At 40.9% G+C, this 25,227-nt stretch overlaps 1 protein-coding gene across 3 annotated transcripts; it reads right to left on the bottom strand.

Moving 5' to 3' along the window:
• Window positions 1–457: 457 nt before the first annotated feature.
• On the bottom strand, window positions 458–25,227 carry LOC133561493 (chromodomain-helicase-DNA-binding protein 4-like). 3 transcript variants are annotated; one of them, XM_061914791.1, is made up of 36 exons: window positions 24,992–25,227; window positions 24,797–24,912; window positions 24,154–24,253; window positions 23,878–24,070; window positions 23,689–23,804; window positions 23,486–23,609; window positions 22,241–22,413; window positions 21,109–21,558; window positions 20,828–21,039; window positions 20,221–20,352; window positions 20,037–20,136; window positions 19,525–19,716; window positions 19,082–19,282; window positions 18,857–18,994; window positions 18,295–18,416; window positions 18,033–18,206; window positions 17,825–17,966; window positions 17,493–17,742; window positions 17,291–17,415; window positions 15,779–15,871; window positions 15,563–15,704; window positions 15,234–15,403; window positions 14,988–15,165; window positions 14,629–14,715; window positions 12,545–12,636; window positions 12,328–12,461; window positions 9,223–9,367; window positions 8,954–9,110; window positions 8,705–8,790; window positions 8,417–8,630; window positions 8,302–8,349; window positions 6,528–6,704; window positions 6,330–6,438; window positions 5,548–5,680; window positions 5,247–5,442; window positions 458–1,794 (listed from the first exon to the last, which is right to left on the bottom strand). In XM_061914791.1, exons 1-36 carry the CDS (start codon window positions 25,220–25,222, stop codon window positions 1,592–1,594), a joined length of 5,655 nt encoding a protein of 1,884 aa, XP_061770775.1. In that variant the 5' UTR covers window positions 25,223–25,227; the 3' UTR covers window positions 458–1,591. The 3 variants fall into 3 exon arrangements, with proteins under 3 accessions (XP_061770775.1, XP_061770774.1, XP_061770773.1); XM_061914790.1 differs by having other exon boundaries at window positions 8,302–8,346; window positions 14,976–15,165; XM_061914789.1 differs by having other exon boundaries at window positions 14,976–15,165.

The raw sequence follows: 25,227 nt of genomic DNA on the forward strand, positions 1-25,227 counted from the left end.
ATAAATCTTTTTAAATGACACGCTTACACAAAAAAATGATGTTTTCTATAGAAAATAGTGTGAAGATGTCGCGTCTCTGAATTTATACATGCAAAACTAAAGGTGCCGCAAAACAACAACAACAAAATAAAAAAACAACAGAGGAAGAGGTATGATACACATTTTAAGATAATGGTAGATGGTGCTCAATGAAGCATAGTCATCAACGTCACAGTAAATATCTAAGGGATGTGACTTTAAATGTTTATTCAGCCATCCGTTTTCAATACCATTTATCTTAATGTGGTTAAAATTATCTTAAAAAAAAAAAAAAGAGTTGTCTTTGTGTCGGGTCAATACGCTAAATAAGTGTTAAGAAGTGTACCTCATTAGTTTGTTAACGGCTTTTAAAAATGTAGACAGAGTGAACATTGTGATGCACATAATAAAACTTGCTGGTCTATGAAAGAGACTGTAGTACGCTGGAAAAAAACGGTTGACCTTTATTTTGTGGTCCATTAAAAAGAAAACAGTTCATAAAAACAACAAGGCGGTCATCTTAATAATCATGACACACATACAGAAATTAATTTAAGTTAAGATTGACAAGATTTCCCGAAACGGCTCACCCCTGTGTAACGTTTTTTTGTTTTATGGGTAAAATACAGAAGTTTCTGAGGGACTGACTGGCGGAATGTTGAGGTGCACATAGCTGAAATATGAGCTGATCCCAGGCCAGTAGAAGTGATTTCAAACAGGTAGGTGTTTTAAGGAAGAATGTAACAATAATAACATCACAAGACGAAGACGTAAGAGAGCCCTGCCCACAAATATGACATGTTTCATACAAACATACAGTATACATACGATAAATATATACAGTACTGTGCAAAAATAAGACACAGGAATTGCATTTGTAGCAACTGGGTTAAACTGGGGTGCACTACTTGGCTATTATCCACAGAGGCGCTCTTGATCCAGCTGTCTATAAAAGTACAACATATCAGCTACAACATGGGCATGGAAACAGGAGGGCAGAACATTCAGTGAGACTTCCTCATCCTGTATATATTAGTCCCTTATTATGCCTTTTAATGGTTGTTTTCTACTGTAATTGGTACGACCTTCCCTCACATTTCAACAACGGCAGAAACTATCCTCTCTTTAAAGCGAACACTTCTATCTGTCCGATTAGTGACCGTATTGCTAAACAAATGACGTTTGCACAATACTGTACATACATACAAGAGACACATTCAGGTGAGAAAATCGCATGAGACTTTTAAAGGAAAACTGCTTCAAAGTTCACGATTCCTACGTGTCAAAATGAGCCAGACAATCCTGTGAATACTTCACCCACCGTCCGAAAAATTGCAATGAAGTTCCAGGATACTCCAAGCATCGTCCACATGACCCTGGTACAGTTTAGCAATGACGCCAAAAGGGTCACTTCACTTCTTGTATTGACTTCTGGATATCCTGCAGCACACTTAATGTTCCTTTGGGTGTTTGTGTGTGTGGACCGAAGAGGACTAACCTGTGCTGTACAAGGTGGTTGAAGTGGGGCATGAACGGGGAGGGGTCTGCTACACTGCAGTGAACAGTTCTTGCCTCAGCGTGAAACCTGCATCTGCTGTACACTCTGCGCCTGGTTCTGGCCGGTCACCTCAGGACCACGGCTGGCCAGTCGGCTCAGGATGTTCCTCTCGGACATTTGCAACCGCACGGCCACCGGTGGTATCCTGGCGATGGTAGCTGGAAGGCGCGTGACGTCGGCCTTCATGTCGCTCAGCAGCTCCTCCAGTTGTTTCAGGACTGCAAATTGTCAAAAAAAACAAAAAACGATAATGAGCAAAAGACAGACAACATTGGAATGCAGCTGAGATAGGCTTCAGTGACCTCCCACAACCCCAAAAGGGACAAGCAGTAGTAAATGGATGGATGGATGAGCAAAAAGGGGCTTCCTTTTGGGGAACTGCACTGGAGTAGTCTGTTGCAGTGATGTATGTTTTTTTTTAAAGACAAAATCTATCTAAAAAATTCCATCATAACGCAAATAATTGGTGAATGTAAATACTTGCATCACTGGTGAATGTAAGAAATGAATAGAATAACTAGTGAATGGGTGTGAAAAAGGAAGAAATGTTCTGACTCGTTTGAGGAGCTGTTTGGCGCCACCTGTTGGTTTGTAAACCCTGTATATAAAATAACTTGTCATTTTTGTTTTAAAAATGAAATACATATATATATATATATGCGTGTGTGTGTGTGTGTGTATGGGTAAATATATATATATATATATATATATATATATAAATGGATTTTACTTGTATAATGCTTTTCTATCCCTTTTTAAGCAGCCCAAAGCGCTTTGACAGTATTTCCACATTCACACACACATTCACACACTGACGGCGGGAGCTGCCATGCAAGGCGCTCACCAGGACCCATCAGGAGCAAGGGTGAAGTGTCTTGCCCAAGGACACAACGGACGTGACTAGGATGGTAGAAGGTGGGGATTGAACCAGTAACCTTCAAATGACTGACACAGCCACTCTACCAACTTTGCCACGCCGTCCCCATATATAAATAAGATTAGGAGATAACTTTACTCTAAACCTTTTAAATACCTTTACACTTTAAATATATGTTTCTTAATTTGGGATTGGAATATGTCAGTTGCCCTTAAAAATACAAATAAACACCATTTACTTACCAGGTGTGTTACTATAAATACGTAACAATCAGCACCAACTGCTTCTGACAGACAAGTAGGGGTAGCTAATTTTCATCCATCCATCCATTTTCTACCGCGTATTCCCTTTTGGGGTCGCTGGCGCCTATCTCAGCTACAATCGGGCGGAAGGCGGTGTACACCCTGGACAAGTCGCCACCTCATCACAGATCCAACACAGATAGACAGACAACATTCATACATTAGGGACCATTTAGTGTTGCCAATCAACCTATCCCCAGGTGCATGTCTTTGGAGGTGGGAGGAAGCCGGAGTACCCAGAGGGAACCCACGCAGTCACGGGGAGAACATGCAAACTCCACACAGAAAGATCCCGAGCCTGGATTTGAACCCAGGACTGCAGGACCTTCGTATTGTGAGGCAGACGCACTAACCCCTCTGCCACCGTGAAGCCTTAGCTCATTTTCATCTACTTTCTAAACAGGAGTACAGTCTCCAATAACAAATACGATATAAAAATGCTCGATTGTACAAAGAAAACGTCACTTAAAAGGGCAATACTATGTGAAACCAAGTTTTCTAACCGGTCGGTACCTTTTTTAGTGTATGTGCGGTACGCATAGGTCCATGAAATTTGAAATCAAACCATGGAGGCATGGTGGAGATATTTATAAAACAATCTTGCCTCTCTATAAAACATGCTACAAACAGGCTTTTTGGAATTTGAGACAATAATGCTGTATATTGCCTTAGTTTTGTCAGCTGATATCTCCATATATGGTAAGGGATTTACCCAGAGAGCTTTGACATTTTAGGAGAAGTTGAACTGCACTTCCCTTGCAGTCTTACAGCAATCACCAATGCTTGGAGTGTATTGCTTGCTGTTGCATGTAATAATTCAAATATACACATGATGACCAATACTGCTGCTGTAATGAATGAACATTTTTAAATGATCATTATTACAAACTCCGTTTCAATATGAGTTTGGAAATTCTGATAGATGTAAATATAAACGGAATACAATAATTTGCAACCATAATTCAATTGAATGCACTAAAATTACAAGATATTTGTATATGTTGTGTCTTTATGATGTTCAAACTCATAAACTTTTTTTTTTTGCAAATGATAATTAACTTTGAATTGCATGGCTGCAACACGTGCCAAAGTAGTTGGGAAAGGGCATGTTCACCACTGTGTTACATCACCTTTTCTTTTAACAACACTCAATAAACGTTTGGGAACTGAGGGAACTAATTGTTGAAGCTTTGAAAGTGGAATTCTTTCCCATTCTTGTTTTATGTAGAGCTTCAGTCGTTCAACAGTCGCACATTTTCGATGGGAGACAGGTCTGGACTGCAGGTGGGCCAGGAAAGTACCTGCACACTTTTTTTACAAAGCCACGCTGTTGCAACACGTGCTAAATGTGGCTTGGCACGGTCTTGCTGAAATAAGCAGGGGCGTCCATGAAAAAGACGGCGCTTAGATGGCAGCATACTGTACGTTGTTTCAAAACCAGTATGCACCTTTCAGCATTAATGGTGCCTTCACAGATGTGTAAGTTACCCATGCCTTGGGCACTAATGCACCCCCATACCATCACAGATGCTGGCTTTTGAACTTTGAGTCGATAACAGTCAGGATGGTTCGCTTCCCCCTTGGTCCGGAAGACACGATGTTGAATATTTCCAAAAACAATTTGAAATGTGGACTCGTCAGACCACAGAACACTTTTCCACTTTGTATCAGTCCATCTTAGATGATCTCGGGCCCAGAGAAGCTGGCAGTGTTTCTGGATGTTGTTGATAAATGGCTTTCGCTTCACATAGTTGAGCTTTAACTTGCACTTACAGATGTAGCGACAAACTGTATTTAGTGACAGTGGTTTTCTGAAGTGTTCCTGAGCCCATGTGGTGATATCCTTTAGAGATTGATGTTGGTTTTTGATACAGTGCCGTCTGAGGGATTGAAGGTCACGGTCATTCAATGTTGGTTTCCGGCCATGCCGCTTACGTGGAGTGATTTCTCCAGATTCTCTGAACCTTTTGATGATATTATGGAGCGTAGATGTTGAAATCCCTAAATTTCTTGCAATTGCACTTTGAGAAACGTTGTTCTTAAACTGTTTGACTATTTGCTCACGCAGTTGTGGACAAAGGGGTGTACCTCGCCCCATCCTTTCTTGTGAAAGACTGAGGAAGCTGTTTTTAGACCCAATCATGGCACCCACCTGTTCCCAATTAGCCTGCACACCTGTGAAATGTTCCAAATAAGTTTTTGATGAGCATTCCTCAACTTTATCATTATTTATTTCCACCTTTCCCAAGTTCTTTGTCACGTGTTGTTGGCATCAAATTCTTAAGTTAATGATCATTTGCAAAAAAAAATGTTTATCAATTTGAACATCAAACATGTTGTCTTTGTAGCATATTCAACCAAATATGGGTTGAAAAGGATTAGCAAATCATTGTATTCTGTTTATATTTACATCTAAACACAAGTTCCCAACTCATATGGAAACAGGGTTTGTACATTAACAGGTGTTGTCCATGGCAATCTCATCCTTTACCTTTGTGCAGCACTGCATTGGCAGGCTTGTTTCCAGACATGGACTCCTTGCTCAGGTGCTGGTGAGACTCAGCCAGACACTCCACCTCACTGAAGCGAGTGTTGAGGGCCATGGAAGGGTGAGCTGGGTCCTCCGTCATGTTGAGGTAGGCCGCCCGGCGCAGTTGCTCCTCAATGACCAACGCCTGCTCCAGCAACTAATTCGAGGACAACAGTCAGCACACAAGACAAGATGGAGGTACATACAGACACAATGTCAACACTTGCCAAGAAAGAGAGTGACTTTCTTGCATTTTGTTCACCTTGAATCTACGTGCCAGAAACTTGTTCTTTATCTCCAGGAAGTTCCCCCGGCTCATTTCCCCTTTGAAAGGCTCGTTGAGAATGGCAAATCTTACATCATTCTGTACATCCTGCCATCGAGCATAACCATGTCTGAGAGACATTGTGGTCAAGTTCATAACAGTTTGCATGAAATCTAGTGGCCTAAGTTGATTTTGGACAATTTTAAATACGTCTCAGAGTTCCCACAATAACGTATTTGAGGTATGTTGGCCAAAATCTAACCTCAATGCTTGAATATAGACAGTTTAAAAAAGCTCATGTTGTGTGTTTATGTTGTTAAAGGGGAACTGCAGTTTTTTGGGAATTTTGTGAATCGTTCACAATCATTAAGAAAGACATGACAACTGATGTATATTTTTAATACATTCTAACTCATAAATAAACGTAAATAAAAGTCTGCTTCCAAGGGAGCCAATAGGAGGTTCTTTATTCTGCCCATAAAACCCAATAAAAAAAACACACAAAAAGCCCCAACAATACTCCATTTATATTTTGTGACTTGAATATTAACCAAGCTTTAGTGATATCGTTATTATAAGTGCTAATGCATGCAAACTATTTATACTGGCGCCTTAATCACTAGCGTGTGCCAATGATTACAAAAAAATTGAGTGGTAAGGTGCTTTCTCGTTTCCTTTGCTCGTTAAAGTTTATTTTAAGTTCCTTTTTTCTCAAAAGTGGTGCAATTACAGGGTAACACCAAACAGAGGTGCAGGACAATGTTTACACAGAAGGATACTGTATGATGCCAGCCAGGAGCCAGTAGTCATGGCGGCGGTGCCAGATCTCAAAGGTCTTCTTCGTGACGGTGGCTGCCCTTTCTTCGTTCTGCCACAGGGAGTGTAGCTCTACCACAGAAAGGCAAAAGGTCATTAGATCCTGAAGATAAAGAGGGAAACATATGTATGTGTGTGTGTGTGTGTTTATGTTTGCCAACCTGTAAAGCCGCCATCTGCAATGTTGAACATGAACCTCTGCTTGCTGGCTTTTCTCTTCTCTTCACTAACATTCACCAAGGACAAAGCTGCTGCTGTTGCTGCTTCTCTGGCATTCTCTCCATTCTGAAGTTTGCTGGATTCGTCCGATTTAACGCTGTCTTTTTCTTCTTTTTGATCTTTGAGGGAATCAGAAAAAGTAATAAAAGGATAGCTGCAGAATCTAATTGGATCCAATACAGGCGATTAAAGATTTTTAACCCTCACTTTGGATTCCCTTTTTGATTTAAAGTACCACAAGAGTGTAAAAAAGGTTGCCTCTATATAGAAGCTACTATCATATACATCAGATGTATGACACTGAAAGATTTAAAAACTTTGCAAATAAATAGATATGATCAAAATAGTGTCAATCTCACTGAGATTCCCCAGCTATTTTGAGCGATAATAAGCCAGCCAGTCACGTAAACACGTGACATAGTGGTAGGAACCGCAGATCCCTTCCCCACCAACAACAATGAAAATCATGCAGACTTTGTGAGAGCCAATAACGATTAGTTTGGGAAAAAGTATGATCCATACACTTGTATTGTTAATCGTGAATATAAAGAGGATGGTTTACTAGTTTTAGGAGCCCTGCTCAACAAATCCAGTTTTAGTGAAACACTAAGCATTATGTAACAGTATTGCTAGGTGCTAAACAAGAAATACAAACTACGAACATAACAAAACGATACAATACCATACAATGTCTTCTCTTACTTGGATGACGACTGATAGGATGTACATATCTTCCCGTTTGGATGATGAATTAATCATGATGCAAACTTAGGGTTAACAAGGAAAAGTCTCCCTGCAGACACTGTCTTCAGTTTTGTGTTTCGTCTCCATCTCCAGGTATAAACTGAACGTTACAGATGAACAACTCCTAGATTTTAGGCTAAATCCTCCTAATATCCAGAAGAAAGGCATGATTTATAATCTATTAAAACTGACGAGCAGAGACACGAGAGCAGTAGGTCATCAAAGCAGAGGGCTACTTAGCTGTGTGTTACCAATCCGCCACCAAAAATAGTTTGTCTGCGTTATCGCTTAAAATAACAACAGTGCTAATATTTGGTTGATATTCAGGCCCTACGATGAGGTGGCGACTTGTCCAGGGCGTACCCCGCCTTCTGCCCAATTGTAGCTGAGATAGGCACCAGCGCCCCCCGCGATCCCAAAGGGAATAAGCGGTAGAAAATGGATGGATGGATGGTCGTATGTACAGTATAAAGAGAATTGTTGGTGGGTATGGGACGGTTATTTAGAGGGTTTAGTGGGCGCACTAGATGCCCCCCATTGACAGACTATGTATATTTATTCACAACTTAGAATGCATTAAAAAAACAAAACATTTGTGTTCATATCTTATGTATGGATTGTGAATGATTGACCGCACATCTCTCTCTATTTTTTGCACATTTCGAGTATGACTGATCTAATAATGTCAAAGTGCAGAAGTGTTTCAATCTAAAGAAATTACAGAAGACTTCCGGAGAGGAACATTCAAAATGGCTGACTGAATTTGTGGCATTTTAGTGACCTTTAGACGGTATTTTCACATACTTTGCAGATTGTAAATACAATTTGATATGGTTTAATGCATACAATTAAGCATATGAAGTCAACTTGTTTTTCCACTCTAATGGTACTTTAATTTATCTGTTTTTGTGATTGTAGCTTACTGTAGTTACTAATAGTGTGACCCTCCCACAGTTATGTGAGGATATGCACCTTTATCTGTTGATGTCATGTCCATCTTCTCATCTTTTGCTTCTTCTGCTAAAAGACACAAAATTCAATTAAACTGACAGCAAAATAATTTAAGAAAATCAAACAAATGTCTCACCTTTTGACCTTTCCTCATCATCTGCTTTTCCATCTGCAGTTTCACCCTTCACCTCAGCATCATCTAACATATGTGACGTCTTGATCGGGTCGTGCGACTCCTTCCCTTCATCCTGGCCTCGCGCCTCCTTCTCTTTGTCCTCTTTTCCCGCAGGTGAGCCGTCTTTGATTTCGGAAGCCGGCGATTTATCCGATTCGTCTGGGATTTCAATAATCTAGGGTAAAGGCAGCAATGATGAGTTCAAAATAATGACAAGACAAAAAAAAAAAAACATGAATGCAAAATTACTTCTGGATCATCAATCTTCCTGACTCCTTTTGACTCCTCAGGATTCTTCCTCACGTCTTCTCTGTCCTCTGGTCTTGAAAGATCCTCTGTTATAAAAATAAAGTCAGACGTGAACAATGTGTATCTGTGTTAGTGAGCACAGAAAGATCCTAGACAGTCTAATGACATCCGATTAGGAGCTGTATCCAGAATCTGGCCTTTGCAGAGGGACCGATGCTTTTGAGAGGTAACAATTTGAACATTATTAACCTGGCACTGGAGTATTAGGTTGTGTATCCGCAGGGGTCCCAGTTGAAGGAGTCCTAGGATCCTCACCAGCAGCCAAAGCTGCAGCCCTTTTATTTTCCTCCAGTTCTGCCATCCATGGCATGGACCATTGACCATTCACATGCTCAAACTCCTGCACCTGTCAATCAATACAACTATCACTTGATAACTGATGATGAGGACTCAAGATTGTGATTGTAACTACGTGTAATACAAAGCAGAGGACCCAGAAAAGTATGTGATGTCCTTACCTTTTTTCTTATGAGAGACATGACACCGATGCGAGTGAGCACATGCTGCCTAGACAGTCCCTCACGCGGGACGCCATCCGCGAAGGTCTCAGCTCCATCAGCTCCCGGTTCACACAAGTGTCTCATGAAGAGAGACACGTAAGCCCTATGTACAACAACAAAAAAAAGATGGGTCAACACATGTTACACATGAAAAGCAGCAACAAATGTATTAATAACAGAAGTCAAATACTAGAAATAAATTACTACAATTTGGGATGTGTCGACTGATCGGTATCAAGACAGTTTTGTTGGAAAGTATGTTATCGGTTATTGCTGATTTATGCAGATCACAAATACCTATAATGTAGGGCTGAACTATTAATCAACATCAAGGTTTTAATAAGTGCGATAAATAGCTGCAAGAGGGGTAGGGTTTTTTCCCCCCCTCTGTCAACGACATTTTTTTCTTGGCCGTCGCTAGCATTTGAGTGACAGACATGATCGCCAATCAAAAATGTTTGAGTCTAGCCTAGCCGTCCTTAGCTTCGTGCTCATTTAAAAGTGTTTAAGGAACAGCAAGTCTGTGTGCACAGCAGTGGGGACACCCAGTACGCTAATAACTTGCTCCTTGTAAAAAGTTTTAATGGTGACAAGGCCTGGGTTGATAGTCAATAAGTCAATCAATTGAACATTAAACGAAAATGAAGTTGAAATCTATTATCGGCATCAATAAAATGCTATGTTTGTGTGTGTTTGTTTTCGAAGTGAAACGGGGAAAAAGAGAAGGTCTCACTTTGTGCATCGCTCTCACCACAAGAGCATGTTTATTTAACAGTAGAATTAACTAAACAGAGTGAGCCCTCATCTAGCCATTCACAATCCTTACTCTGATACACACACAGGAAGCACGACAAAGAGCCTCGCTCCTGGTGAGAAGTTTTGCAAAGTAACAAAAATTAAGAGAAACAAATCTGATTACAAGGCTTCACGGTGGCAGAGGGGTTAGTGCGTCTGCCTCACAATACGAAGGTCCTGCAGTCCTGGGTTCAAATCCAGGCTCGGGATCTTTCTGTGTGGAGTTTGCATGTTCTCCCCGTGAATGCGTGGGTTCCCTCCGGGTACTCCGGCTTCCTCCCACTTCCAAAGACATGCACCTGGGGATAGGTTGATTGGCAACACTAAATTGGCCCTAGTGTGTGAATGTGAGTGTGAATGTCTGTTTATCTGTTTTGGCCCTGCGATGAGGTGGCGACTTGTCCAGGGTGTACCCCGCCTTCCGCCCGATTGTAGCTGAGATAGGCGCCAGCGCCCCCCGCGACCCCAAAAGGGAATAAGCGGTAGAAAATGGATGGATGGATGGAAATCTGATTACAAAGCCAAATATCCCTTTGTAGGAATGTTTCCGCTTCAAATCGAAAGGGCAATTTGAACTCAATAACATGGACGAACAAGGGAGAATGCGCTGCTCACGTGATGACAACAACAAAAAGACAACCACACCTAATTTTTCCAACTCGGGGAAAAAAAACATGCTTTAAGTGTTCAATGTTTATTTAAGTTAAATTTTTGCTTACAGAATTGAGAGTCCATCTTATTTTTTTGTTTGTTTATAAAGGATAACTAAGTTAGTCAACTTTCAATTACAGTACAATGGAAAACATTTCTACAGTATTGACAAATTAAAGTTTGTATCCTTTTAAATAGTTACTTCCACTATTATTATACATTTTGATTATTTCCTCAATTTAAGAGCATGATGCAGAAACTGAGTCTGTCTGCAAAAAGCCACATTTTTCAATTAAATTATTGCATATTGTTCTAATGTGTGGCACTTTGATACAATAATATGTTGATTGACAGTCTAAATGTGTTCCTTTACTCATTACTTTTGCGGTTTAATGCATTTAATGTATAAAATATTAAAAGTTATATGAATAAAATATAAACATTTTGAAAAGAAAAGTCGCAATTCGTTTTTTTCTCAAAACCATGCAACCCTAATGTGTACAGAATAGGGATGTAACGGTACGTGTATTTGTATTGAACCGTTTCGGTACGGGGGTTCCGGTTCGGTGCGAAAGAGTACCAAACGAGTTCCACACGAATATATGAAGTAGCCGCCTATGCTTAAGTCTTAACAAGCTGCTTTGCTCCGTTCTGCCTATGTCTCCTGCACAGCACCCTGCCTTGTCCCTCCCACACAACCATCTGATTGATTACAACAGTAGCGGCAACAAGCCAATCAGCAGTGCGTATTCAGAGCGCATCTCGTCAGCGTCGAGCAGATAGGCGTTTAGCAAGGGAGCAAAGGACTCTCCCCAAATTATACTAAACACTTCCAAGTCAACTACTTTCTAAAAATCACTATGAGCCCGTTGAGCTCACTCACAGTCCTGGCTTTAGGTGAAGGCTAGTTAGCTTTTAGCATAACGTTAGCTCATTTTGCGGTGTGTGCGTGTGTGTTACGGACAGTGTTGATTGAGGTGTGTTGAAGCAACAAAAAAGGACATTATGTTAAATGAAGAGTTTCTGTCTCTGATAGTGTATATAATAATGTAAGTGCATCATAAAGCCTATATGAAGTCTATGGTGTTCAAGGATGAATAGTCTCTCCTATTGCTATTGTACTATTTTTCTGCTATAGTTACATTAATCATTAGTAATGTAGCAGCCTAGTTTTGAATAGCAGGGTCCCTGCGATCAAATGTTGATACAAATATAACATTTACATAATAAAAAAATCAACTAGAGGCTTCCCCGATGTTGTAATAAATCAAGCATGATTAGTTGACTTGAAACTGTATAATGTTGCACTTTTTATATGTAGAAGAAAAGTTGTGTCATTTTATTTCATCTAAGCAACAACTTGAGGCAGTTTAATGTGGATTAACGTGGGCAGAATTATTATAGTGTTCCCAATGTTAAAAAGATGAAGCCATTGTTTACAAATTTGGTAAATAAATAACCCAAAAATGTATATTTTGTTTTCTTACTGTACCGAAAATGAACCGAACCATTACCTCTAAACTGAGGTACGTACCGAACCGAAATGTTTGTGTACCGTTACACCCCTAGTACATAATAAAGTATCTGTAAGTGTTAGACAAAATATTGGCTCCTCACTTAAACTCCTTCTCGGACTTCCCTCGAAGGTCCCGCACCAGCCACTGATTGGTGAAAGCATCCTGCGGAGGCATCCCATACCGCATTACAGCATTCAGGAAGGCCTTCCTCTGTCGTGCATTGAAGCCAAGAACCTGACAGGTAAGAGGCAAGATATATTAGCACTGCATGGAAAGAAGTGCTTAGAAGCAAGTAAAATGGATGTAACAAGCCTCACTTCAATGTTTCCTCCCACTCTAGCCAATAGGGGAGGGAGAGGCTTGTCCCTGTCGTTCCTCAAGCCTTTGCGATTTGGTCTGCGGTTGTTGGCTATGGCAGGATAAGCACAGTTATTTCAATGAGCAGATAATATGACGTTGGTTCAAACGATGAAATGTTGATATTTGAAATTAATGTGTGTTCATTGTACCGGGGCTGCTCTGTAAGGACTTGCGCGTGATAACGGAACCCTTTTGTTGACGGTGCACCTCTTTCTCTTTCTCCGTACTTTAACTTTTACTTTTATTCCTCTTGCAGCAAAGGCGTTTTCAGAATGTTTACAACTGAAAGTATTGTCATTTTCAACTGAAAGTACTGTCATTTAATGCAATTCCAGTGACAGGGAGATCCATAAAACATGAAAACAACAGCAACAGTAGGCATAACAATGAACTCTGATAGGTAGTAAAAGTAGTAAACGTGCACTTGGGAAGAAACTAAATAGTTACAATGAACACATTCACCCTATCTTCAGACATGTTTTGCGCCGAACTCTTAGCCGCAGCCCTGCTGTCGTCCGAATCTGAATACACAGCTGTTGGGGATGGGGTGGTTTGGAGGGTTGTTAGTCAGGGAAGGAACTGCGGCCTTCTGAATGTTTTTATTAATTGTTCATTTGAAAATACAGTGGAACTTCAAAAGATTTGAATATGCCTCTAAATTGGGAAAATAGTGTTCAGTTTTTTTCTTTATTTTTTTTTTTGTGATGCCACCACAGAAGCGTACGAGCGGTTTCAAAGAGAAAAAGCGTGATGATGACCACAGAACACAAAATAAAACTGGGATAAAGTCACAATTTGTACACATGCCTTTGACCTGGCTGCTCAGTACAATATGGTTTAACAGACATAATGTGGACTAATTGTACCGTGGAGGATTAACACGGGTAACTGTCCCTCTGCATAACAGTCACTATGTTTCCATGCAATACATTAGTCTGATTTCTCCAAAAAATGCTTTTTTTTGTATTTTCACAAGTAATTGTAAGTTCCCAGTGACCACTGACACTCTCTAATGAGACGACTGGCTATAGGCCTTGTGCCTCCCGTACAGAGGGGGGTGCTCGCATATTTCCTTTTAGCGCGGGTTAATATGTTGCTTTTTAGATTGACTATTGACATTACACCAGTCATCTCCAGCTCCCTGCAGGTCAACAACGTAGCTCTGCTGTACTTGATGTCTTCCATAATAGTGTTATAACTGTTCTGTTCTTTTCATTTGCAAAGCAGATATAAAGTTTCTTCTTCATTACGATTGTTGCTTATGTTTTAAATGAATGGTATTTGCTTCCGGGTTACATCCCGCACGTTAAGACTGGGAAATGCGCGATACTAAGCTTCCCATCCGGCCGCACACAGCCACTGGAGAGATATGGTTTTAATCGCATAATCCTGGTGTGTTAGTCTGACTTTTAGAATACCGAACACAATCGGATCAAGGTGTTTCCGTGGGTTGTAGGATGGTTATAGAGAGCCGAACTATTTGAGATATCGGACTAGTTTAGAGCATGGACAAAAACTGAGTCACTCCAAATTTCCACTTCCCTAAACACTACACTTTTGTCACGTGTCTTTATAATGCGAGTAGTTATTTATTTTAGTTTTATAATACATCATTTAACTTACTTTTAGCTTAAAAGAAGAAGAAGAATGTTCAAGTTTGATATAGGACAAATACCAGCGTTCAGCAAGCCTTTCTTAAACACTACTACACATCAAAATAGGTTTATAATGTAACAGTTAAACTTATTTCTACATTTTATTACAGTTGAGAATATTACAAGGTTACTTAGACATTGTCTGTACAGTTAATGCTTCTATGATGGCAACAGTTTCATCCTGGAACAGATTTTTTTCTCAAATTACATTACTTCATATTGTATTTTTTATTCTAAATGCAAATACACTAAAGTGGAATTAATGTCTGGTGTGTGGCCTTTAAAGCTCCACTGTACTTTGATAACTTATCTTCACAGAAAATGCATCTGATGAAGCCCAACGTCAACGCAGGGGCCAAGAATTGTAGCAATGAGTTCAATTGTACCTTCGGACCGCTCATCAAAATCTTCGTCACCCTCCTCCGATGCCACTGAGTAGTCAGACTGGTTGTCGGATTGATCTTCTTGCCAGTCTGAAGGAATGAGAGACACACTTCATTAACTCTTGGACAGAATTTAATACAAGGGATGAAAGTGACTCAAAACAAACAATACTAAAACATGCATCCGAAAGATTATCACTTTAGCTCCTGTGTTCTTTGCTCTATGTACCTTGGACAATACAAACAGTAAACAGCAAGTTATAAACATAAAGCATGCCATGCACTCACTAACACAAATCACAGGACAGCACAGACGGAAAGAAGAGCTTGCATTATATAATGTTCTGTACCCTGTCTTATACCTCGGTCCTCCTGGGAACCGTCATTGTAATTCACCGGCTTTCGGGTTCTTTTGCCTTTGCCCAAATTACGGGCCAAATCTTCTTGCTGCTGCTCGTAGTGATGCCGAAGCAGCTTCTCCCAGTAGTCGGGATCTACGCTTTCCTCCTGCTTGATCACCTCCCTCTCCACTTCCTCTTCCTTAAAAAAAAACAGCATATCAGCAAGAGCCACTCTCTTGTCTCGTCAGTTGATCTCGCGCTGTTTACCTCATCATCCTCATCTTTTACCACATATTGAGCTACTTTGAAGGAGCTGAGGTATTCATTCATGCTCTGGATCTCGGTGTCGTCTGTGGCGTCCTGGTTCCTGTCCAACAAGCGATCGATGGCTTGGTCGTCGTAGTGGATCACACTGCTGTCGTCCTCCTTGTTGTCCCCTGGTAATCACGTCCAATGACAATAGAATAGCACATGAAAAACACTCATCAGCCACATAATTAGGTACACCAGTGAAATGAGGGCTCATATATTTTCCTACAGGTGGTGTGACACTCTTCTATCATATAAACACAGCAAGATCATCAACCTTTACCAACCTTCCCCAAGCTCATCCTTGAACAGCTCCTCAGTTCCAAATTTGAGGATATCGTCAAGTTCCTGCTTGGACATGGAACCCGTCTTGGAGCCAAGCCCGGGCCGTACCACGAGATGGGTAAGCATCATCTTTTTCTTTGCTACCTGTTGAGGTGATAGACAAACCAGCAGTTAACAGATTGTCCCCTCCCCCCTGCCTGTGCTCCCATGTTACTCACCTGTGTGATCCTCTCCTCTACAGACGCTTTGGTGACAAAACGATAGATCATCACCTTCCTGTTTTGACCAATACGGTGAGCTCTGCTAAACGCCTACAATGACCACAAAAAACATCAACAAGAAGTTGTCACCATATGCATCACTTGTTGAGTTAAGGCAGTCCTCCTCAAATAGTGGGGTGGGGTGGGGGTGCGATGTCGTGGGGAGGTTGACCACGGGGAACATGCATTTTTTGTCATACTAGAATATGATGACATCTATGTGGCACATGGCTGTAACCACGGTGGGAGACAAGGAAAGACTGGTGTGTCGTTGCCTTTAATGTTAAAGGGCTTACAATGTTATGCAGAGGTATAGTTGTAACAATTTTATAAACAAATTATACTATTTATCGTCACAGCGAATAAAATATTTGGGAAGCACTGAGTTAAGGTAACATAAGTTATAATATGTTCTGTTTTTTAATTAGCTTCTTTATATACTTGTAAAACAAGCAAGAATGTTAACAAATGTATCCCCTTTATATTATTCCTGTGCCCTTAGGGTTAAAGCTGTTTTAAAATAGTTTTTACGTCTAAGTAAGTAGGTTAAGTTCTGTGTGACAGTTGTAAAGGATGTAAAAATGTTACACTTGAAATAATACTTTTTCCCCATTACTTCCTTTTAAAAAATGAGAACTATGATCTGTATTTTGTGCTTTTATTAAATATTGTACCCTAGTAGAATATTTTTTTGACCATTCTTTCTCATTATTTCAATATTTAATCTCTTATATGATGCTAAACCTTCATATTCTTTTTCTATTGTTTACATTTCACTATGTGTTTACAGAATATATTTACTCGGGTTTGATAGTGTTGCACACACTTTGTGGTGAATTTATGGTATAAAAAGTGTTGGGAAGTTAAAATTTGGAGGAGTTAAATGTGGATGCAGTAAAACAATTAATGATGAACATAAATTTGTAAAACCACAATAATTTCCAGTGTGCAGATTATAACAAATTACTAAACAGCCTGAATAGAAATGATAACTTTATCATATCTTGTATCTCTTTTTTGCATTAAAAATAATGAATGTATTATTCACTAAAAATACAAAACATACAATTGAATGTACAGTGCATCCAAGAAGTATTCCCACTACTTCAACTTTTCTACATTTTGTTATGTTACATACTGAGCACAATTTTCAGCTTAATTGCAAAGGCTGTGAATACTTATGCACATGTGATTTGTTTTTTATTTTAAATATATTGGCAAAAACCACCCAAAAATATTTTTTCATGTTGTCATTATGGGGTATTGTATGCCATATTCTGAGGGAAAATTAATTTAATCTCCTTTAGAATAAAGCTGTAACATAACAACATGTTTGAAAAGTTCAGCTCTGCGTATACTTTCAAGATGCCCTGAAATTCCTGTATCTGACCTCAATTCAAACTCTATCAGGGCACTTGAAAGTTGCTATGAAGTTTAAAAAATTAATTGAAGAATGGAGGCGGGTCATACCTGGATGTCATTGTGAGGATTCCAGTCAGAGTCATAGATGATAACAGTGTCTGCAGATGCAAGATTAATGCCCAAACCTCCTGCTCTAGTCGAAAGGAGGAAAGCAAACTGGGGAGCACCAGGAGCTGTTGAAGACCAACATATGGGTTAAAAACAAAGGCATAGAAACTGCGCCATACACTGATCACGTTTCAAGTGTCACCATTAAAGCGGTCGATGGCCTCCTGCCGCATGCTGCCTGTCACTCCGCCGTCTATTCGCTCGTATTTGTAGCCCTCGTTTTCAAGGAAGTCCTCCAGCAGGTCGAGCATTTTGGTCATCTGGGAGAAAACTAAAACCCTGTGGCCTCCCTCCTTCAGCTTTGTCATCATTTTCTGCAGGAGCGTGAGCTTGCCCGATGCTTTGGTCAGAGACATGCCTTCGTACATGCCATTTGGAAGTTTTGGAGCCTCCTGCAGTAAAAAAAAATGACACTTTTTACTGCCACATTGTAACATTGTGGGTACATACAAGGGGAAAATATGTAGATCATACTGTAGCAGCAGCTGGAAAGAGATATGGATGATTGCAGCACTTTTTCAGGTCCATCACCACGTTGAGCAGAGAAACTTGGTTTCCTCCTCCACGGGTGTTTAAGGCCTCAAAATTCCGCGTTAGAATAAACTTGTAGTATTTCCTAGATTCAAGCAAGAATAGTTTAGAGAGCAACACAAAACAATATTATTTAACTTTGATCACTTACTTTTGCATGGGGCTCAGCTCCACTCTGACAATGAGCTCAGTCTTGGATGGCATGTGTTTGAAGACGTCCGCCTTCAACCTCCTGAGCATGTGCGGTCCCAGCATGTCATGGAGCTTCTTGATCTGGTCTTCTTTGGCGATATCAGCAAACTCTTCCAAAAAGCCTTCCAAGTTGCTGCAGAGAAAAGAAAAACAAGCTGAGCCAAACAAACAAAGTGAGCCACACATGAAACAAAAATATCCCAATGGGAATTCATACTGACTTGAATCTCTCTGGAGTCAGAAAGTTAAGCAAGTGGAACAGCTCCTCTAGGTTGTTCTGAAGAGGCGTGCCCGTCAGGAGCAGCTTGTGTTGCAGTGGGTAGTTGTTCAACACTCGGAAAAACTAACGTGAGGAAAATAATAATTTAGTGCTACAACAATGTCCCCCATCTGACATCTACAAATACTATAATTTAAATACAATTTAATTGAATGAGATCTCAGGTACTGTGATAAACATACCACAAAAACGCATCACTTAAAAGTCCCCTATTATTACAATGTTAACTTTATAATTATGAACAATGAAATCAGGCTTTGGTAAACATCTTAAAATCAAGCCTAGAGCTTTGCCAATTATCAGTTCAGATTTTAACTAAAAGTTTGATCATTTTGTTGTTCTTAAGTTATTTGCACTGTCGCCATGCTAGTGTTACTAATGTTTGTTTCTTTCTGGACTCATTACTTAACGGTTTTACCCAATTCTGCTAAATAGGAGACAAACACATGGATCGCCACCTCTTTAGCAAAGGTAAATATAGGAGCTGTGAAGTAGTTAAACACCTTGGACTGGTTGTTCTTGAGCCTGTGAGCCTCATCCACCACCAGACAAGCCCATTCAATTGAACCCAGCACAGCCTGATCAATGGTAATCAGCTCATAAGATGTGAGCAGGACATGGAACTTGACTGTCGAGTCTTTCTGCAAAGCACATTTTAGAAATAGCAGAAAAGACAACTTTTAATGCTGGGAGCAATAATTTCAAATGCATCAACATGTCTTTCTTACCTTCATTTTTGATGCCTTCTTCCCACCTCGGATGGCATTCCCTTCGAAGGAGAACTCATTCTCTCGGATGACAGCCCTGCTGTCCTTGTCCCCAACGTATGTGACCACATACATGTCCGGCGCCCACATTTCAAATTCTCTCTCCCAGTTAATGATGGTGGACAGGGGTGCACTAACCAGGAAAGGACCTTTGGAATGACCCTGAAGAAAATCAAGAGTGAGGTCCCCATTTTGAGTTTGATACACAAACACAGACCAGAAGGTTGTAATCAAATGTCTTGCCATGCCTTTAGGATAGAACTCTTTCCTTAGAGTTCATCCCCTTTAATGGGCAATGTTGCTATATGTCACATGTCTTGATTCCTCCTACCACTGACATTGACTGACAGGAGGGGCAGACAGGACACAACAAAACTTAAAATTTAGTACTTGCTTCCCCTCACCTCTTTGTACAGCGAGTAAAGGAAGACAGCAGTCTGGACCGTTTTGCCTAAGCCCATCTCATCAGCAAGGATGGTGTCAGTGGCCTGAGCCCAAGAAAACCTGAGCCAGTTCAAACCCTCAAGCTGGTAGGGGTGAAGAGTGCCCCCTGTGCTGTCCAGGTAGTCAGGCTGACGGTCAAACTTGATGGTGGGCTGTGAGAGGAAACCAAGAGGAGGCTTAATATCATTCTGTAATATCATGCAACTTTCTGCTTCCTCATTCAACCATTTTCAATCATTTCAAGCACCTGCTGCTAAATAACAAATACAATATTTTAATCATTTAACAGGATGGATTTGTTATTACATCTTTTTTTTTCGAATAAATACTTCTAATACTGTCCGTCAAAACCAAGCATTTTGTGAGGGCAAAATCATTCATACAGCTCTTGAAACTCATGGAAGTTGACAGATGTATCTAATCTTGTGGCTGGTGAAGGTTGTATGTGACATTGGATACGTGGAATACTTACATCTACAACTGGGTTAGCAGGTGGACGCTCTGTCTTCTTGATTTTGACAGGCTTCTTCAGCTTCTTACCAGGTCTGCCCTCATCGCCAATCATCAACTCTCTATTTTAGCATATGCACGTCAGATAAAATGGTACTTAAGTCTAATTAGGAGAGGACTTGTGAGCTATGTGTTACTTAGCACACCTGTGATTCCAGTAAGTCTGCTTGTAGGTGTCAAACTCTGGGATGTCCATGTCTTCGTTCTCCCACGTCGACTGATCGTAGGGCAGATCCCTCCACTTGATCAGGTAGTGTACGTTTCCCTTTTTGTCAACACTGGCGTAGAGATATCACATTAAAACATTAACCAACGAACAGATTAAACTCTTAAGGGGTAGAATCTTTTTTTCTTGTGTGCGATAGCATTTTATGCCAAAAGATTTGTTTTCTTTTCCTGCTTAGTAGATATCCTAATAAAAATACAACTTAAAGACTGGAGAGTAGAAAAAACAAAACAACAAATAGTTCTCTACCGACTCCCTAAAAAGTTACAATGAAGTAAGTCATATTCGTTTTTCATATAATGCAAAGTTAATAATACATTCACTATGTACAAAATATACATTAAATGAGTCACGATTGGTTTAGTTGTGCAAATCTACTCTCCAAATCAAAAATAATTGAAAGGTTATATAAATGCTGTAGTATTAAATCAAAAGTTCCCATTTGCAGCATTACGCATTAACATTAAGAGAAAAAAACTTGTAAAATTATAATAAAAGGAGTTTTGCATGTCCTAGTAATTATTTACCTGTGGTTGAGAATGCGATGTATCATCAGCCACTCCATCTTGACTCCATACCGGTAGAACTCTGCCTCCATATGGACGAAGAGCGGATCCTTGTTCTTTCTCTTGGTGCTTTTGTCAACGTCACCCTCGCCTCCGAAATCCACCGGTGGTGGCTCATCCATGTCAGTTTTCCTCTGGTAGTTGCGAAACATCACCTGGCAGTTCAGCTCCAACTGGTGACCATGGGTAAGAAGTGATGTGAGACAGAGTGGTAATACAATTTATGCAATGTGAGAATGTACCTGCAGCTCCAGCACCCAGGAGCAGTGCCAGTAAGAAAGATTGCACCATTTGACAAAGAACTCCCTCTCCCGGCGACCAACCAGTGGTGGCGGGTCAGGAGCATCAGCAGGAAGATCAGCAGGTCGGGGGACGGGCATGGGGGCTGGCAGCTCTCCCCAACGCCATGTAATAACCTTCTGGACTTTTCCCTTCATTTGTGGACACTTGCAGCGGGGACAGATCCACTCGCCATTAGGGATTTCGGGGAGAGGCGGGTTGAGACAGTGGATGTGATAAGACGAGGTGCAAGTATCGCAGCAGAGCAGTTCCCCTCCGTCCTTGCACACTCTGCAGTACTCAATGTGGAGGTCGTCCTCTTCCTCTGCGTCATCCTCCTGCCTGTCATCGTCGTCTTCCACTTCGGCGTCGGAGAGCTCTTCTCGTGCTTCCCACTGGATACCCTCCTTCTCCTGGTGTACCAATCATGGGCAAAGAGGTGAGGGTTAGTAACACTATGACATTAGAGCATTTACAGACAGAACATCTCAAAAAATAAGTAAACTCCACTTTCAGCAACAGTTTTTATATATTCTCGAGGGACGAAACTATAAATATATGAATTTAAACTGGGAGCATTGTCATCACTGCCTTATTTCTCCTGGGCAGTTAGTTAACCAGAGCTGCACAGGTTGTTACTATAACTCTCTTTGTTCCTCCATGACATCATCCCTGGTGGAGCAGGTGGATAATAAGCATCTTTTCACTGCTTGAGAATTGCTCACAGACGCTCAATTGGGTTCATGTTTGGAGAAGACAAACCATCACCTTCACTTTCCCCAGAAAGGCACTTCTTGGAGAGGTGTTTGGGCTTCCTATAATGTTGGAAAACTGCCAGGTGCTGCCTCACAATGTCACAGTACATTTTGGAATTTACGTTTCCCTCAAAAAAAAACGCAGCTCCCCAGTGCACTCACGCAGAGCTAGACTGTGAGGCTACCACCACTAGGGTTGACTGAAGAAAATACCCAATTATCTGTTACTCACTAGTGTTGCTAGCTATTTAGACAATAATGTCAGTGTGTTGAAATGTTTTCAGTGAAGAGTAAATATATTCGGCTCTTCAAGCTGACTACTAAAGACAACTGTACTTACACAGTGTGGACAGCTCCACTTGCCCTCGGGTGCCTTCTCCATGTCAGGGTCCAAACAGACCATGTGATAAGCCCTGGGACAGGTGTCGCACAGAATGATCTCTCCTCCCTGCTGGCACACTTCGCAGTAATCCTGGTGGTCTGTCTCGTAACCGTCGCCATCCTCCATTTCGACTGAATGAGACGGGGAAAGTTAGTGTGTTTTGTAGTCCAGAGTTGATGTCGAAATGGAAAAAAAAAACTACACCTCTAAACTTCAGGATTTACTACTGGGCAACCGACACAGAGTTCTTTAATATTGGCTGCAATATGAAGCATTTGATCTCCTCCGTTATGGAGGCTAACTTAACTAAGACAGTATCTCTTGGGGCTCTGGTTCACTCCCCCAGCCACTCTTCAACTTCCACTTTTACAAAAATCCCAATCGTAAAAAACTCATTCAGAATTTGGGTTTAGTGTAAGTGCTATTTTGGCTTACAGACTATTTCTAGTCTTGCACCCATCACTGCCAACCATGCTTTCACTCCCTTTTTTGTCGATAGTGAATTTTTAAGATGGTCCAGTCTGGGGATCGACATCATTGAAGATTTACACACTGCATAGTTTCCCCGCTATGTATCTGATTGTGGCGCTTATTGTTGGAATGAAATGTTTAACACTTTGTCTTTGGTAATTGGTAAAAACATTGAAGCGAATCCTACAAGCGGACAATTTTGGGGTAGCCCTCTGACATTTCTCTTAGCAAATCCAAAAATAACTTGGGAGTATTTACTATATTACTGACAAGAAAACTTATTGTGATAATTTGAAGGCTGCAGAAGCTCCCTGCCACACTCGCTGGATAAGTGATATTTATTTCCTTTAATTGGAGAACATTTGTCATCCAACGGTAGTTTTGTGGAGTTTCGGGAAGTATGGGGTAGTTTCCTAAAATATGTAATCGATTTCAAAAGTAACCCAGATTGAAGAATAATTAAAAGGTAGATAATTGATTACCCTTTTGTCTGCTTTTGTGTATTGCTGCACTGTGTTGGGGACATTCAGGAGTGCAGTTGCCTGTGGCTTCATGTCAATATTTGCCTGTTCTTATTTGACTGATGCATGTTGTTTTTATTTTAGATACAATTTTTGTGGGTAACTTGTTTGGGGGAGAAAAAAAATAGCATTTGACATGTGTTTATTTGTATTTCTGGACTGTATGTGTCCGAAATACCATAAACAAATGTTAAAAAAAAAAAAAACCCACCTTTCTTCTTCTTCTTTGCACTCTTGGACTTCTTCTTGCTGCGGCTAGTGCGGTTAGAGCCTTCCGTCACAGAGAAGGTTGCTTCATCAAAATCACTGTCTGCATCTGGTTCGTCTTCGTCGCTCTGATCAGGAGAGCAGGGAAACATTCTTACATACATTTTCAGCAAATGATATGAAAAGCAGGTGTAGTGCCAAACTTACGGATGAGCGCTTCCTCTTGCTGTTCAAACCTCCTAGTTTAATTTTGAGTGGAGCCACCTTCTTGGGCTTGGGCTTTGGTGGAGCTTTAGACTTGGACTTTTTACGAGCATTAGGCCCTAAGGTTGGAAATGAAGAAATTACTTTAAGCAAATTCAAACCAGATATTTTTGGAATTTACCATCAACTTACCTTTGCCCTCTTTGGTCTTCGCCTTGCGAAGGGGTGGCGCAGGAGGTGCCGGCACTGAAGCAGCAGGCGTTGTCGTGGGAGCAGCGGCAGGGGCAACAATGTTTGCCCCCCCATCTGTCCCAGCCACCACCATGTTCTCCACCACTGCAGCCACATTGGCGGCTGCCAGAGCTGCATTGGCGCTGGCGGAGCCCTGACAGGGAAACGCACAGCAAAGAAATTAGCACAAAAGTGCTCCTCCATTCATCTACCATTCCAATCAATTACATGCAATACCTTAAGCGGGTTGTTTGTGCTAAATTCTCTCCATTTGGCCATCATTAAAGTCATCATCTTTGAAACAGCAATTTTCGGGTTCTTGGCTGCAATCAGAGGCCTGAAGGCGAGAACAAATGTGATAATGATGCTTTATTGCATGATTGTTAATAACATTTGTGGCACCCTCTAAGAGTAGAGATCTAAAATGCTTTGGGATACGTGCAAGCAGATATGTACCATAACACAGACACCCCTATTCATTTTTTTATGATTTGATGAATAGTCATTAAATATGGACAATTCGTTTCTTAGTCCTTCCTGCGCCACTGCAAAGATGTTGTTTGATGGCGGACAGGTTTTTCAAACATTCTTGCTGAAATTTTACAGTTAAGTTATTCATCGTATTTTTACTGAACACCACATGGTTACAGTGGGTGTTCTGTAGAGCGCATTAAGCTGTGTGAAAAACATTCAAGCGCAGTCGACTTAGGGGGTCCAAAATGTGCTGCATTTATGTAGAAACAAAGCAACAAAGTAGGAGTGCATATTTTGACAAATGTTCACCCTTTTGTATGCAGTGGTTCAGAAGTAAAAGAGTTAGCTTACACAAATACATATATTGTTCTAATTTTTTCCACGTGATTTGTATCAGTTTCCTCACCTGACAAACTGGCTGAAGGCCTTGTAGTTGGTGAGGGAGTTGTAGTCTTCCTGAGTAAAAACATGATCAATATCTTTCATGCCCCAGGCCTCCAACATCTGAGAGGAGCTTTTCGGCTGAGGTGGAGGAGAAGAGCGGAAATGTTATTATCCATGTCGGAGTGAACATAGCTTCTCGTTTAAAGTTCTTATTTACCTGGCAGTCCTCATCGTCCTCATCGTCATCATCCGGTTCTGGATCTTTGCGTTTGCTCTTCGAGCCCCCTTTCTCAGAGGCCGTGCTTCCTTTCTTCTTGTCTTTGGTCGAGCTGGAGCGTTTCTTCTTTTTTTTTCCAGGGGCGTAATCACTTCCGTCACTCTCCGAGCGCAGACCTCCCTCATCTTCCTCAGCTGCCTCCACTCCGATCAGGTGCTCCGGCGAACTCATTGGCA

Source organism: Nerophis ophidion, linkage group LG11, assembly GCF_033978795.1.
Source record: "Nerophis ophidion isolate RoL-2023_Sa linkage group LG11, RoL_Noph_v1.0, whole genome shotgun sequence".
NCBI classification, from domain to species: domain Eukaryota; kingdom Metazoa; phylum Chordata; class Actinopteri; order Syngnathiformes; family Syngnathidae; genus Nerophis; species Nerophis ophidion.

What these genes read in the sequence shown, in the direction of transcription:
- LOC133561493 (XM_061914789.1), bottom strand. Translation starts at nt 25,222, where the DNA reads ATGAGTTCGCCGGAGCACCTGATCGGAGTGGAGGCAGCTGAGGAAGAT. An exon ending in CTGACTCCAGAGAGATTCAA is followed by an intron (nt 18,207 to 18,294) that starts GTCAGTATGAAT and finishes TTTTCTCTGCAG; the next exon opens with CAACTTGGAAGGCTTTTTGG. An exon ending in TAAAAGATGAGGATGATGAG is followed by an intron (nt 15,166 to 15,233) that starts GTAAACAGCGCG and finishes TTTTTTTTTAAG; the next exon opens with GAAGAGGAAGTGGAGAGGGA.